Source organism: Mauremys reevesii, linkage group 3, assembly GCF_016161935.1.
Source record: "Mauremys reevesii isolate NIE-2019 linkage group 3, ASM1616193v1, whole genome shotgun sequence".
In the NCBI taxonomy this organism is placed as follows: domain Eukaryota; kingdom Metazoa; phylum Chordata; order Testudines; family Geoemydidae; genus Mauremys; species Mauremys reevesii.
This window is the reverse complement of record NC_052625.1, coordinates 187532836-187548002: the sequence shown is the minus strand read 5'-3', so window position 1 is coordinate 187548002 and position 15167 is coordinate 187532836. Positions and strand designations below refer to the sequence as shown.

Here is a 15167-nt window from a genome sequence, read left to right as displayed (position 1 = left end):
AAGGGGGAGGAAGCAGATAATATTTTATTAGACCAACTTCTGTTGGTGAGAGAGAGAGCTTTTGAGCCACACAGGGCTTTCGCAGGTACTTTCCCTCCATCACTTGCATTAGTGTGTTGTTTCAGGCTTTGCTTCCCTATTGCTACCATGTGTCAGTTTTTAAAAAATATTCACTAGTGTAGCATTTAAAAAGAAAAGGGGAAAATGGGGGGAGGGGGGAGAGGCTGGAGCGCGCTGGCATTTTCCAGACTAGGTCTGGGAAACTGGGTGTGTTTGTTTTTGTATCTAGAGAATGAAATGTTTGGGGGAGAAATCATTCTTATGCAAAGTAAAGCTGGGAATGAAATAACAGGCTAACTGGGAGAACAATGCAAACCCCGATTGCCCGCAGCGAAAAGGACGTGTGAAAGCAGAGGGTTGAGCAAGATCTTGCGTAGGTGATGCAGGTAATGATGAGGCAGTGATTTCGTTAGGAAACAGCCCTTGAGGAAGCGCGATTAAGCGCTGATTGCTTAAAGGTGGTGGAGCGGGAGGGGGGGCGTGGCAGGAGCGGGCGGTGCTCGCCCTGAGAGCGGTGCCTGGAGGGGGCGGGGCTCCGGAAGAGGGCGGTGAATGGTGATAGGTGAAGGTTGTTACATTGGCCGTATTAGAAGCCGGAGCTGGGCTAGGTCGGCTCCTTGCAGCTGCGGGCGGCTGAGCGAGCACGTGAAGCGGAGAACCCGGGAGCACCCGCCAAGGAGGGAGGATGATGATGAGAAACGTGTCGGCGGTGTGGTTGTTAGCGCTCTTCTTGCAGGCAGCGTGCTCGGTGAGTCCGGGGGCTGCCCTGGGGGGAGGGGAAGGGATGTGCAGAGGAGGAACAGGAGCTGGACAATCCCCCCCCCCCCAACTCCTCCGGGGAGGTTCAGCCCTTTTGTACCCTCCAAAGTCCCCCTGGGCCAGAGCCAGGCGCAGCCTTGGCGCTCGGTTCCCCCGTGGGGGAGCAGAGGCTGGGAGCGGGGCGGGCTCTTGGCGCTCCAGGCCCCTGGAAGCGGGCTGGGGGGGAGGGGAGGGCGGGTTGCTTCGCTTCGCCCCCTGCATTCAATTACCCAAAGCGGCTCCATATGTGGCGAGGCTCCCAGTCCCGCGCTGGCAGGAAGCGCCGCTCTCCGGCTGCCTTGGCAGGAGCTGCTGAGTCTGACGCAGCTGCCTCCTTTCAACAGGTTATTAGAGCCGCGCCGAGCCGCACCCTCCCCTGCCCCTCAGGGCTGGCTGACACCCAGGGCTTCCAGCGCCTGCTGCAGCCCGCCCCGGCGGGCTTCGGTCAGAGCAGCCCCTGGAGCGGCTGGCCGGGTATCTGCTCGTGTCCGCGCGGCGGTGACAGGCTCCCGCTGGTCCCGCGCTGGCCAAGCCGCCAGCTGAGCGCCACGCCAGGCGCTCTCCGCCGCCAGCGGCAGGGGCCCTGCGTGCCGCTCCGCCGGCAGCTGAGGTGGCGGCTGCAGGCTCCCCACGCGAGGAGAGACCTTGTGAAAAGACCCCGCAAGCAGCTGCCTGGTTACAAATCAGACTCGGAGGCAAGACTTGCTTGGCAGAGGCGGGGGCGGCTTCAATCAAACGCCATGTCCCGCTTCAGGACGGGGGGGGGAGCTCCGGTCCCTGCTCCCATGGGCTGGGCTAAGCTATAACCTAGTTTAGATCCTTGCTCTGAAATGGCCATTTAAAGCTGGCGTGCAGGTGGGAAAACTTTCAAGAGTGCTCCCAAATCAAGTTTTTACCGTGTACTTGTGCTCATGCTGTGGCGCTAAAACAGAAAATCATGTGGTTGTAGCTTGTTCCCATGCCTAGACCGTCTTTCATATTAATTTTAAATAAAATACTTAGTGGCTAACATGCCTAGTTAAACTTTCCGTAATCACGCTGCTTCAGTCAATGTCCTAGTTATAGTAAACTCTCCTGTCGTTCCCTGCTGCCTGCCATGTTCCTTGCTGACTTCAGCTTCTGCAGAAAGCGTAAATCTGGCTTCTACAGCAGTGAGTGTAGAGTTTATTCCATTGAGTTGATGAGCTCTATATAGATCAGCACCATCATCAATTTATCTGGGCACCAAGTATGTGCCTTCCCAATGGTGGATTAATTAACATGTTTTAACTAGGCTCTCTGTAAATCAACATTCTCCTTACTACCCCAGTGAAAGCTTTTATTTGGGGGGTCAAAGATTTTTTTTTAAATCTCCCTCCCCCCAAAAAAAATCTCACTGCAGCCTTAGAGATTATTTTCAATGTGGGCTCCAAATTTGAGTGGATTGGAGTAGCCACTTAGGTTCTCCCTCAGATGGCTACCCATTGTAGCCACCAGATGTCAGCACTGAATAGCAAATGCACTTCAGTGCTGTTCAGTCTCTAGTTGGCAAAGTAGCCTGCAAAGCATTTCAAAAATTAGGTTTTGTGCCTATGATGATGGCATAAGCCGTTCCATAGTAGACTCTGTTGGTCTAACTTGAATGAAATGGAAAAGAACTGACTCTTTCACTAAAGTGAGTGTAAACACTCACTAATCCATAAAACCTACCTCTCAGGCATGTGTACCCACTTCATAAAAGTCACTCGGGGTGACACAGTGAGTTAGTGGCAGAGACAGGACTAGAACTAAGCACTACCCAGCTCCCAGATGCATACTTACTCAATTGTGCCTTGTATGATTTCTGTGCGGAAAAGTGCACTATTTATTGAGCATGACCAAGCCTATGGAGTGCCCACGTTCTCCCATCCTATATAAACATGGTATCTGAATCTGCACTGTTTGTGTAGTCTCCTTCCCCTCATGGCATATCCAAGGGGAGGAATAAAGTGTAACTTTCTCTACCAGGACAGAGCAGTGTCCTTAGCTAAATGGTCTGTCCTGAAAACCGAACTGTCCCTCCCTGGTGGAATTTCAAATTTTTCCAGAAATAATAATAAACCAGAAAGAGAAGGGGAATCTGCAGTAGGGGAGGCTACAGAAATCGTGAAATGGATGTTTGAAAGCTCTTCAGGGTAGGAGAAATCAGAGTACATTTGTGTACAGGCAAAGTACTACAGAGTTCTCTTGATTATCATAGAAATCAAAAACAAAGGGTTGTGAAGAGACCCAGTAGCTCTTTCAAATTTAGGGACAATCTCTGCAGTCCTGCTGCTTCATATCAGTTAACTTGTGTGACTTGAACTCTAGAAATCTAATATCTGTATTGGGCCACAGAACAGTAGATGGGGCCCAACCTTTGGAAACTAAAACACTGCATTTTATTCCTGGGAATAACCAATCCTGCCCTGGCAGAGATGGCCTGGTAGAAGTGATCTGCATGGCACCTGTTAACAGCACTTTTACTGGCAAAGACAAAGTACAGTTGGGGTCTATCCAGCTTTTGGGCCACCGTTGCTTTGCTGGCATAGGTTCTCCCTTACCACCAGGCCCTTATCTGTTTACACACCTGCAGGTCATAGACATCTAGCATTAACCTGATAACAGGAATACTCTAAACTAGAAAACTCAGAATTTAAAGACAATTCACCAATGGCAGAATCAATGAATGAATTAAGCAAAATGCATCAGGCAGCAGGCAACACGATGGTGACTCAGTACTTAAATGACTTCCCTTGTAACTGTTGGCCCATGCTTGCATTTGTTCTGTTTAAATGAATGCTGCTTAGAACCACAGATCAAAGCTGGTTTTCCTCTCAAGCTGCCCTTGACTCAGAAGATGAAGTTTACTGATTTGATAAGATTACTTAAAATTACCTCAGGTAATAGGTGTAGCAAGCACAGCATTGCTGTGTAGGCCTCTGCCTGCTTGGGATCCCATCCCCGACATGCTTGTTGCTAGCAGTGTTCTAGCTAGTTCCCTCACCCGCTACTCTGAGTGGGTTGTACAAGATGCTTGGGGTTCACCTGAGGCAACTGTGCAGCCATGAGAGCTGCTTGACAACTTGTCTCCTTGTCTCCATGTTGCTGCATGATGCCACAGAAATTCATTTCCTGTTGGTATGTTGCCTGCTTTTTGAGCTCTGCCCACAAGGAGAGAGCAGGGAGTTTTCTGCTGTCCTTGGAGGAGGTGGTGCTTTGTTATTCAGGACAGTAAGATATGAGCACAACCTGCCCTGCTCACTCTCTCTGAAGTGTTGGGGTGGAAAGTGGGAAGGGCCTGAAGCTTAGGTGGACTATGGAGGTAGAAGTAGAAGACTGTTCTTGGCATTGCTTAAGGGGACTTGTGCAGTAACCGCCCCTTCCTGTGGGCGTGGACATGTCTGTACATGGCTCAAAACCCAGGATGGGTCCATCTCCTCATTGGCTTTCTGAGACCATGCTTCATGTTACTGCATGGCCCGTGCACTGCTTTGCCTGGCTACACATTTGGAAAAGACTCCCCTCTGATGGAGCACATGATCACAGCAGTGGTGTTTTTGTCCAGCATGCATGGGTTGTGGTCACTGGGTTGTTTGGGTTTATTTAATGAAGTCAGTAGCCTATGATATTTTAACTGGTTGGTAGCCATGTGGCAATGTTAATCTTAGAACTGCTGCATGAACAGTGTATCCTGACAGTGTAGTACACTTCATAGGACCTTAGCAAATCTATAGCTGTGGCTACAGGAGGGCATGCTGCAATCCTTCTCCAGCCTAGTTAGGGGAAACTGCATTAGCAACTTCCATTGTCTAAAAACCATGGCTTCTAAAGGTGGATAGCATGTCTGTGGGAGGTCCACGGGACCGGCGACCGCCAGAGCGCACCCTGCGGCGTGCTGCCGTGCTTGGGGCGGCAAAATTCCTAGAGCCGCCCTTGGGTGAGGGACACCAATGTAAGCATAGTTCTTAGTCACTTTGTTCTAGGATGACTTACCTAGTACTACTGAATAAGTAACACTTCTAATGGCAACCCTGGGAAGCTGCTGGAAGCTCAACAGTTCTTTAACAGCCTGAGACAAGTTACAGCAAGTGTGTGTGTGTTTAACAAAAAAAAAACCTGTAAATCTTCTCAGCTATGAAGCTGAAATTCTGTGCTTTTAAGTGCACTAACCTGAATTCTAGCTAGAACAAGGTTTATATATACTCCACATTAAGCATGTCTTTCAGTGTGTGGGACTCATTACTATTGAAATAGTTGTCCTTAACTAAACGCTGTAGAGACTCCTCCCATACAAACCTAGCTTGATGTGATTCCTGGTGTCAAAGTTGGACACTTTCCTCTCAGGACACTAACATTAATGGACTTCAATATTCCCTCCCTATGTGTTAAGCCTTCATTCTAGTTTAATTCAAATGTTAATTTGTGACTATTTTTTTAGAAAGGCTGAGGTAGGTTTCTGCAAGAGTTCCATGATAATGAACACTCCCCTATGAATGGAACATTAAATATGAAACTTTCTGTGCAGAAAAGCCAAATCTGAGTTGTAAACACAGCAGTTCCCAACCATAATTAAAACACTGTTCCATCTTGATGTACACAGGACCTAATGCTAGCAAACAATGTTAGTCTTATTCCTGAAGTCATGCTATGTGGTTAAGTTGGGTCTATGCACCCAGGTGAAACAGTGTTCTGTGTTGAGAACTACGGAGTACCTAACCATCCTACCCACATAATTAATATGCTATATAGGCCAGGTCACGACTCTTCTATATCACTGAACAATCCAGTTGCAGATAAAACTTGGAGAGAATAAAGTTGACACATGAGCATTTCACTTTCTATCATCTGAGTCCTGGTCATAAAACTTGCCTTCACCAGAGACTTATAATAACAAAGTAATCCAACTTTTCCAGTACTACATGCTAACCTAGCCTTTTTCAATAATCTTGTTGACCTATATTTTTTTAATATTGAATTTGAGAGCCTCATCCACTGTAGAGCTTCCTTGATTTGAATTTAACAGTCAGTGACCGAAACTTTCAGTTGTAAGTGCTGAACACTAGGCTGTGAAGTAAGTGATCTATGATGCCTTTTGAAGTTGATGAGCATTTCTGAATGTTGAACACTTCTGGATATTGGTCTACCTACTTGTTGTTGTGTAAGGATTTTGGTACCTACGCTTGGCGTACTGTAGAAGCACATTGTTTCCTCAATATGTTTGACTAGCCAGTCCAGGTACCAATCTAGAAAGCTAACTCAGCATAACCAGATAATCTTCATCTGAAAAGCTAAAATGTGGCTTTCATGTGTAGCAAGATCAGCACAGACCTCCCAGTACCAAGTTAAGAGGCAGAGCGATGGAGGCAAACATCTGACTAAACTCAGAACTATGGCTGAATTTCAAAGTTCTGAAGTTGAATATTGGGATCTAAAGTGCTCTTACTACATCTCTTCCTCTTCTTCTCCCCTCCGTCCCCCCCAATAACCTTTTCCTAGTGGAATCTCTGGCTTATTGGATCAGTGTGTAGTTGGGAATGTAACTTCCTGTCGAGTCACTGAAACTGTAGTCACAACTGAATCCTCAAAATGTTACACTTTTATGGCTCTTCATCCTCTGTCTAAAACCTGGAAACCCCTCTGGGGCTGTCCTGGCTTAAATGAAGCAATAAAAACTACTTGCCTGACTGAACATCTGGGTGTATTGCTCTCTGCAAAGCGGAAGGGGGGAGACGGACATTACTAAGTGATTCACTTACATCAAATAGATGGCTGTGTTCCCATGGCGCATAATATCTTCCAGTGTTATCTTCTGGTCTGTGGTGTCTGAAAGCTTTCCAGAATGAAACTAGTTGTATCAAAATTTACAAGAGGAACAGGGCACAACTCTGGAGTTGATGCACTAGCCATCTTCCAGTCAATGCTGGGTTTTTTGTTTCCCTTTTTAAAAAGGGTTCCTGAGGTCATCCTAACTTTATTAGTAGTCAGTTGGAAAGAAACTATAGCAAAGAACCAAACTATGAGAGCAAAACCTAATTTGGGGAAGAATCAACACTGCTTTTGTAAATGGTGAGGAATTCTTTGAGGGTGTCGATCATGGTGATCCAATTGATTTACTGTCCTTCACCAAAGGCTTTTACAGTCATCTCCTGGATCAGTAACTGGTTTAAAAGAGTGTCCCATTCTCAGAATGGGGAGAGATGAACAGCAGGGGTCCCCCAAAGATCTGTACTGGGATCAGTGCTGTTCAACATTTATTAATCTGCTGAAAGGGTAAACAGCGAGGTGGCAAAACTAGCAGATAGCAAAGTCCAAAACTGACTGAAGAGTTATGGGATCTCACAAAACTGGGTGACTGAGCAACAAAATGGCAGATAAAATTCAACATTGATAAGTACAAAGTAATGCATGCTGGGGGGAAAAAATCATAGTACACATGCAATGGGTTCTAAATTAGCTCTTGTCACTCAAAGTTCTTGGCGCCACTGTGGAGTGTTCTGAAAGTCAGTCCAATGCACAGCAGTGGTCAAAAGGCTAACCTTGTTGGGAACTATTAGGAAAGAAAATGGGACAGAAAAATATCATAATGCCACTATATCAGGGTAGCTAATAGGCAGACCATGGGCCAAATCCAGACCACCAGATGCTTTTTGAACAGATCACAACATCTTTTTATTTACTTATTTTGTGGGAGGCAGGGGGCATCTTTCTCTGGAGTTTGGATCTTGACAATACCTTGACACACAATCGATTACTTCTGCACTATATAAATCCTTGATCCACCCACTCCTTGGGTTCTGTGACTTTCTGGTTGCCCCATCTCCGAAAGGAAATAATGGAACTACAGAAGAATTAGAGAAGGGCAACAAAAGATGGTCAGGGATATGGAACAGCTTGTCTGAGGACTAAAAAGAATATGGCTGCTTAGAGACTATTAAGGAGAGTAAAAGTAGCAAAGAGTCCTGTGGCACCTTATAGACTAACAGACATTTTGGAGCATGAGCTTTCGTGGGTGAACACCCACTTCACCTGCTGCTTTTACAGATCCAGACTAACATGGCTACCCCTCTGATACTATTAAGGAGAGGTGATAGAGGTCTATAAAATCATGAATGGTGTGGAAACAGTGACTAGAGAGGGGTTTACCCTACTCGCCATACAAAAAACCAGAGGTCACACAATGTAACTAATAGGCGGCAGATTTAATACAAACAAGAGGAAGTAGTTTTCACAATGCACAATTAACCTGTGGAACTCATTGCCATGGGATGCTGTGATGGTCGAAAGTATAACTGTTAAAAGCTGGATACATTCATGGAGGATAGGTCCATCAATGACTATTGGCAAAGATGGTCAGGGATGCAACCCCATACTCAGGACCCTAAACCTCTGCCTGTTGGGAGAGGAAGACAGAGTAGCTCTCTCCATAATTGCCCTGTTCTGTACACTTCCCCCATAAGCTCTGGTAATGACTACAGCTGGAGATGGGGTACTTAGCTAGGTGGGCTATTGGTCTGACTTGGCATGGCAGTTCTTATGCTTATCTCTTGTGGGTCCCTTTTTTACTGCAACTTCTGCCTCTCTTTTTTGAGGAGAGGGGAAAAGACTGTCAGATCAATTGGTTTTAAGTGATCTTTGTCCTAGTTCACCAACTTAAGGCACTGGTGAAAGGTGAGGGACAAACTATCTGACAGCAGTGGCTCGCTAGCAGGTTTGTAATACTCTACAAATCTTGCTTTGCCTTTCACTGAGGCCCTGTCCTCTGTCAAATGCCACTCATTGCCTTAAGTGCTTAGTGGCAGGAACAGCTGTCTTGAATTCTTTATTAATTAGCTTCCCCAGGAGTTAAGGTGGTTTTGGATTCACTGCATGATTATGGCATGTCTACAGTGCCCTGCTGTGGAAAAACTTACACTACCGATCTTGGCTCAGATTTTTGGACCAGGTGATGTCTGCATTAGGTATTGCATGTTGCTCTACCAACCAGCTCTCTGAATATACCAGCCTACCCATAGCACAAAGCAGTAACTTCTCATTAGTGGACTAGCTTTTTCTCATCTGTTCTTGGAAACCATGCTTTAGCACATGCAATTATAAACAGGCAAAAACTGACAAAGGACTGTCTCCTAGTCAGAATAGAACTTGAATTGTTTTTCTCTGAGGATATGCAGAACATGGTGGGGAAAGGAAATCAAGGGTCATTAAAGCAACCAACTGAATATCTGCACTAAGTTCAGAGGCTGCATTAGCTTTCTCTGACTTACCTCAGACAGCCTAATACGGGAAAGGCTGTCCCAACTGACAGACTAATAGCCCAGACAGCAATACACATACCAGTTAAAGCCTTACATCCAGAGATTACTAGAGGAACAGACTATATAGAGGTCTGGGGGTGGGTAGGGAAGAACGGAGGTAGTTTACCATATGGCGCGCAAATGACTGTTCATCTGGAAACTGTTAGTGTAAGGTCTCTTGTAATGCTGCTGCTTGAAAACTACAGTGACTTTGCTGGTGTCTGCATGAGCTCCCCTGGGATTGTGTGATTGCCAGTCCTTAGAAGAAAAATACCCTGGTTCTTTTTGGTCTCAAAGCAAATTCATAACTTACTGACAATCTCTCTACTTCAGGCAAAGTAGCGTTTAAATGAGGCACTAATCATAGTGATCTGTCAGTCCAGTGTAGTCTTCCAAAGTGTGGAGCAACAGAGCCAGGTTGCAAGCCACATCTCTTACTAAAATAGTGTCAATCCTACCTAGTAAACCGAATTTTATTAGGATTTTGGGCCATTATTAGTCTCCTACATTAAGAGATGTAAGATGGTACGTGCTGGAGGCATATCTGTTTACAGTTCATCTTGCCTTATTTCTTGTCACATACCTCATTAAGTCATACAACATACATAGGAAGGCAGTTTTAAACTTATTCAGATCTTGTGCCTGCATAATATTTGGAGACTGACTCTCCAGTTGCAAAATAGGAGCTTGGGTAACTTGCAGCTCTGACAGCATATTTCTGTGGTAAGAAACAAGCTAAAAATACTACTCCCCCCCCCCCCCATCTGCTTTGTATTTCTGTAACTAAGGAAGTATGTTCCCATTTCAAGAACAATGGGTCATCACAATTGGGTTTCTGTGAATTCTTCCCAGTTTTGGTTTGCCTGGGTTAGGGGCAAGTCTCTTCTTAGAGAATAGCACACATGGCACAATTAAGTGTTAGCAGCACATGTAGTAACCGTCTGTCTTTAAAAAGAACTAAGCTATGCCCTTTGAAGTCTTAACTGTGGACACTGCTGTTTCTGCACCTGTATATAGGATGCATAGTAGGATGCATAGCAATAATCCAAAAGCTAGCTAGGAATGGAGCAGAAGTGTCCTGGGGTGCCTATATGGAGCTTAGTGGACTAACAGGATAGCTTGAGTAGGGTCACTCTTGCTGCACTCGACACTATAGTCAGAGTGGCCAAACACTGACCATCTGAGCTGCATGTGATCTTCAGAAGTTTGAGAGCTGGGGTGTGCCAGCTGGGGTGGGGCTTCAGTCCCATGGGGCATGCCTACCAGGGCTTAAGAGCTGCTCCTGCTGAAGCCCAGCATCCTGGGAGGCCTAAGTTCCCTCACTGCCCCTCTTCCCACCCCCAGTTTAGTAAATGAAGAATAGGGGGTGTCTTCAAGCCACACTTTAATTGTAACAGAGCCTCATGCCAAACCTGCTATAGCTAGTCTGTCATTGGTAGGCACTTAAATTGATGACCCTATGGGGCTTTTTCACTTAACTATCTACAACAGATCAATGTGCTTAAATGGCACCTATGTGAAGTGGGAAAGTATTCTGGGCTTGCATAAAACATCAATTAATGTCAAACATGTCACCATACAACGCTAGCTTTTTAATTTACAGAAGTCTGAATGGCAAGCTTGTCAGCTGTTTAAGCATAAAACAGTTGAGCCAAAGGCTGATTCAAGATAAACCGAATTCTCTTTGGCTCTTCCATTAGAGTAGGACAATTGTATTTTAGCTACTCTCTCCACCTGAGTATGGAGGCTCAAACAAGAGGTCTGTATCCTGGAAAGCTTGGGCAGTGATGAGTGGTCTTCGAGCTCACCCTTGCATCAACTGAGTCATGGCCTTTAACAAAATAGCTGGTAGTTTTTGGTTTCTTAAGCATTAAGCTCAATTATTCTTCCCACAACTCCATGACATGGTCAGACCTTTCAGATCCTCTTTACAGTTTGTTTTTAAACATTTAAACAAACTCCTTGTGCTCAATCCCCATGTCCTATACAAATCCTGTTCAGTTGTTAGATGGACACTGGGGTTTTGGCCTATACTGTCACATCTATAACTATAGCCAACCATCTGTGCTGTCTCAAGATGGTTGTTGTATGTAGCCATTCTAAGGCTGTGGCTACACTTGCGCTTCAAAGCGCTGCCGCGGCAGCGCTTTGAAGCGCTAAGTGTAGTCAAAGCGCCAGCGCTGGGAGAACTCGCCCAGCGCTGTCCGTACTCCACCTCCCTGTGGGGAATAACGGACAGCGCTGGGAGCGCGGCTCCCAGCGCTGGGGCTTTGACTACACTGGCGCTTTGTAGCGCTGCAATTTGCAGCGCTGGAGAGGGTGTGTTTTCACACCCTGCTGCAGCGCTGCAAATTTGTAAGTGTAGCCAAGACCACATCTGGACTGTGCTATGCTCTTCCTGGGAGCCAAGAATCCCATGTCTAGGCGAACACATTAAAATACTTAACTTTGGTGCTATAACTACAATATCTCCATTCTAAGATTCTTAACATGAGATTGAACCAGGGATAGCAATTTAATAGTGATTATGGATCTTGTTGTACTTCCAGAGCACTGACTTATAGTCACTGAGATGCTTGGATCTTAGTCAAGCCTTACAAAGACCTCTGGAAATTGCCTGATTGAAGCTTATAGTCTGGTTTGTTTGTGGGGCTGTGTGCTGAGCCTAGCAGTGTGCTAAGCAAGGCTCAGAGCTTAGCCTGCCATCTTTTCATCACCAATCCTTTTAGGATCCTTGACAAGGGAGTAAAGCTAACTCCTGGAGAACCAGGATTTAAAAAGCCAGCTCCTAAGTGACCCAAGGTGCTAGTAAATAAGGGAGTCTTGTGAGGGAGTTCAGCAAGGGTACATGAGAGCCAGGTACTTAATAAACATTCTCTAATTAGGGCAATAAACTCCCCCTCCAACAAACCCCCCAGCAAGAGTGTTGCTGGGCTTCTGCCCGAATTATTTTTTGGGAGTGGTGGTTAGCTAATCTAATGCACTGACTGCAGCATGTGTGATTGATTTTCTTTGTGGTGTGGGCAAGAAGTATATGTGGATTTGGTTCAAGCACTTCCTTGCCCTCAGACTGAGTACAGTATCTTGAGACCATAGTGCAGGGACACAGAGGTATGTAGAAACTTTGAGTGTGGCACTGTTCTACTGTGCCCCAGAGTCTGACTTCCTCTGTGCTGTTGAGGATGAAAGTCTGAAGGAAGGAGAAAATCAAGGTGTAGTGGGAGGGAAACTGTTATGGTATCCTATTGCAATAAGGAAGCATCTCTTGGGGAAGGACCCCTGTGTTCCTATTAACAGTAATGGAGGATTTGATTATTAGAAACATAGATCACCATGCACTTCTCCTAGAGAAACCTGACTAATTGCCTGCAGAGTTCAAAGGTTGTGGATTTCTCAAGACTTCGGGCTTGGCTACACTTGCAGATGTGCAGCGCTGGGAGTTACAGCTGTGTAGGGAAAGCACTGGTGTGTGGCCACACTCACAGCTACCAGTGTTGCAGTGTGGCCACATTTGCAGCATTTGCAGCGCTGTTGGGAGCAGTGCATTATGGGCAGCTATCCCAGTGTTCAAGTGGCAGCAACATGCTTTTCAAAAGAGGGTGGTGGGGTGGAGTGACAGGGAGTGGGGGAGAGTGGATTTTTGGAGCCGACACTGTCAGCTCCCTGCCTTGCAAAATCTGAAAATTTCCTCGACCCCCCCCCTCATTTACTCTTAACTGCAAATAGCCTGCAGACCAGATAAGCAGCTGCTCCAACGGACTCCCTTTCTCTCCCCCCACCCCCCTGCTGTTTCTCTCCTCAAGCAAACACTCATCCCCCTGCCTGCCTCATTCACAGCAAGGTAGTGGGTTATATCAATTGATCACAGCAAACAAGAGCTGTTTGTTTTTTAGATAAGCAGCTCCCAGAGTCCCGAGTTCACAACAAAACAAAGAGGGGCATCATAACAAAACAGGGTTTTTTTTAGTTAAAAGCATTCTGGGATATCTCCGAATACCCTGGAGGCCAATAACAGCGCTGGTGTGTGGCCACACTTGACAAGCAGTGCTGCATCACCAGCGCTGCACTCGTTATACCCCAAGCAAACCAGGTGTACAGCCAGTGCTGCAGCCAGGGAGTTGCAGTGCTGGATGTGCCTTGCAGGTGTGGACAGTTACTAAGTTGCAGCACTGTAAAGCCTCCACCAGTGCTGCAACTCTCCAGTGTAGCCAAGCCCTTGACAGACTTGCAATGCTGGCATGGAGCTAGTGGGTGTGGTATGTGTAGGTATAAGTGACATAGGGAGAGATAGGAGAGAGGTCCTGGAGGACAAATTGTGGCTGCTAGGTCAGACTAAAGTCCAGGACCTCCATGGTAGCATTCTCTGAAGTGCTTCCAGTTCCCCACACAAGGCCATTTACAGGCAGAACTGCAGCATCTAAATGCATGGAAGAGGTGGTGGTATTCAGAGGAGGGGTTTAGGTTTATTAGGAACTGGGGAACCTTTTGGGAAAGGAGGAGCCAATACAGGAAAGATGAGCTCCACCTAAACCAAAGTGGAACCAGACTTCTGGCATGTAAAATTAAAAATCTGACCTTTTTTAAACTAAGAGCTAGGGGAAGGCTGACAGGTGTGTAGGAATTTGTCCAAACTATATGCTTCTACCTTAGGGAAGGATTTATTATAGGGGATACTGTATATCCTAAGGAGCAGGGGTAGGGTGACCAGATAGCAACTGGGGGGGGGGGGGGGGGAAATGGGGTGGGAGCAGGGGGTAATAGGTGCCTGTATAAGAGTCCCAAAAAACAGGACTGTCCCTTTTAAAAACAGGAATCTGATCCCCTAAGAGGGGAGAAGTTAACCTTTAAATGAGTCCTATTCAACTACATCACAAGAAGACAGACCTAAATATTGATACATTTTTAGAAGTGCTGGAGTACAAATGCTAAAAGTCTAAATGCAAAGATGGGTGAACTTGAGTATGTAGTATTAGATGAGGATATTGATAAAATAGGCCTCACAGAAACTTGGAATGATAGTGGGACATGGCAATACCAGGTCACAAAATATATAGGCATGATAGAAGGCTGGACTGGTGGGGAAGTGGCACTATATGTGAAAAGTCATAATCAAATAGATTAATCTTAAATTAATCAAAGCATACCATAGAATCTCTATGGCTAGAAATTCCATATTTGAACAGTGAGTGTAGAAGTAGGAATATACTACCAACCAGCTGACTAGGATGATGACTGATTTGTGAAATGAGATCAGAAGCTAAAACAACAGAGCCTGATAATAGGGGATTTCAATTCCTTATATTGACTGGGAACATGTACCCTCAGAATGGGGTGCAGAGATAAAATTTCTGGACACTATAAATGACTGCTTCTTGGAGCAGCTAGTTCTGGAAACTACAAGGGGAGAGGCAACTCCTGACTTAGTCCTAAGGGGCACACAGGATGTGGTCCAAGAGGTGAATGTAGCTGAACTGCTCAGTAAAAGCAACCATCATGTAATATCCTTTGGGGGAGGGGAATACCAACAAAACCCACCACAGTAGCATTTAACTTCAAAAAGTGGAAGTACACAAAGAGGAGACTTATTAAATGGAAATAAAGAGGAACAGTCACAAATGAAATATCTGCAAGCTGCATGGAAACTTTTTTAATAAAAAAAACCTGACAGGCTCAAATTAAACGTGTGCCCAACATAAAGTAAGAGAACCAAAAAGGCACCAGGGCTAAACAGTAAGAGGCAGTTAGACTTCCTTTCTATTTTCCTCAGTAGGATTTTCTTTTCAATTTTTAAAGGAACATAAACATAGACAAGTCAAGTGTAAATGTATAATTAGGCAGGCCAAAAAAACTTGAAGAGCAACAATCAAATAACACATAACAGCAAAAAAGTTAAATATAAGAAGCCGAGAGCCTGCAAAACTGGGGCCACTAGATAGTTAAGAAGTAAAATGAGAACTTGAGGAAGATGGGGTGGGGTAGGGCTAAATGAATTCTTTGAATCTTCACTGTGGAGGATGT

At 45.6% G+C, this 15167-nt stretch overlaps 1 protein-coding gene across 1 annotated transcript in view; it reads left to right on the top strand.

Moving 5' to 3' along the window:
- Positions 1 to 634: 634 nt before the first annotated feature.
- SDC1 (syndecan 1) overlaps positions 635 to 15167 on the top strand; it is a 30939-nt gene continuing 16406 nt past the window's right edge. Inside the window, exon 1 of the mRNA XM_039532998.1 lies at positions 635 to 808. Coding sequence (XP_039388932.1) covers positions 746 to 808 — 63 coding nt within the window. The 5' untranslated portion in view covers positions 635 to 745. The remainder of the gene's footprint in view (positions 809 to 15167) is intronic.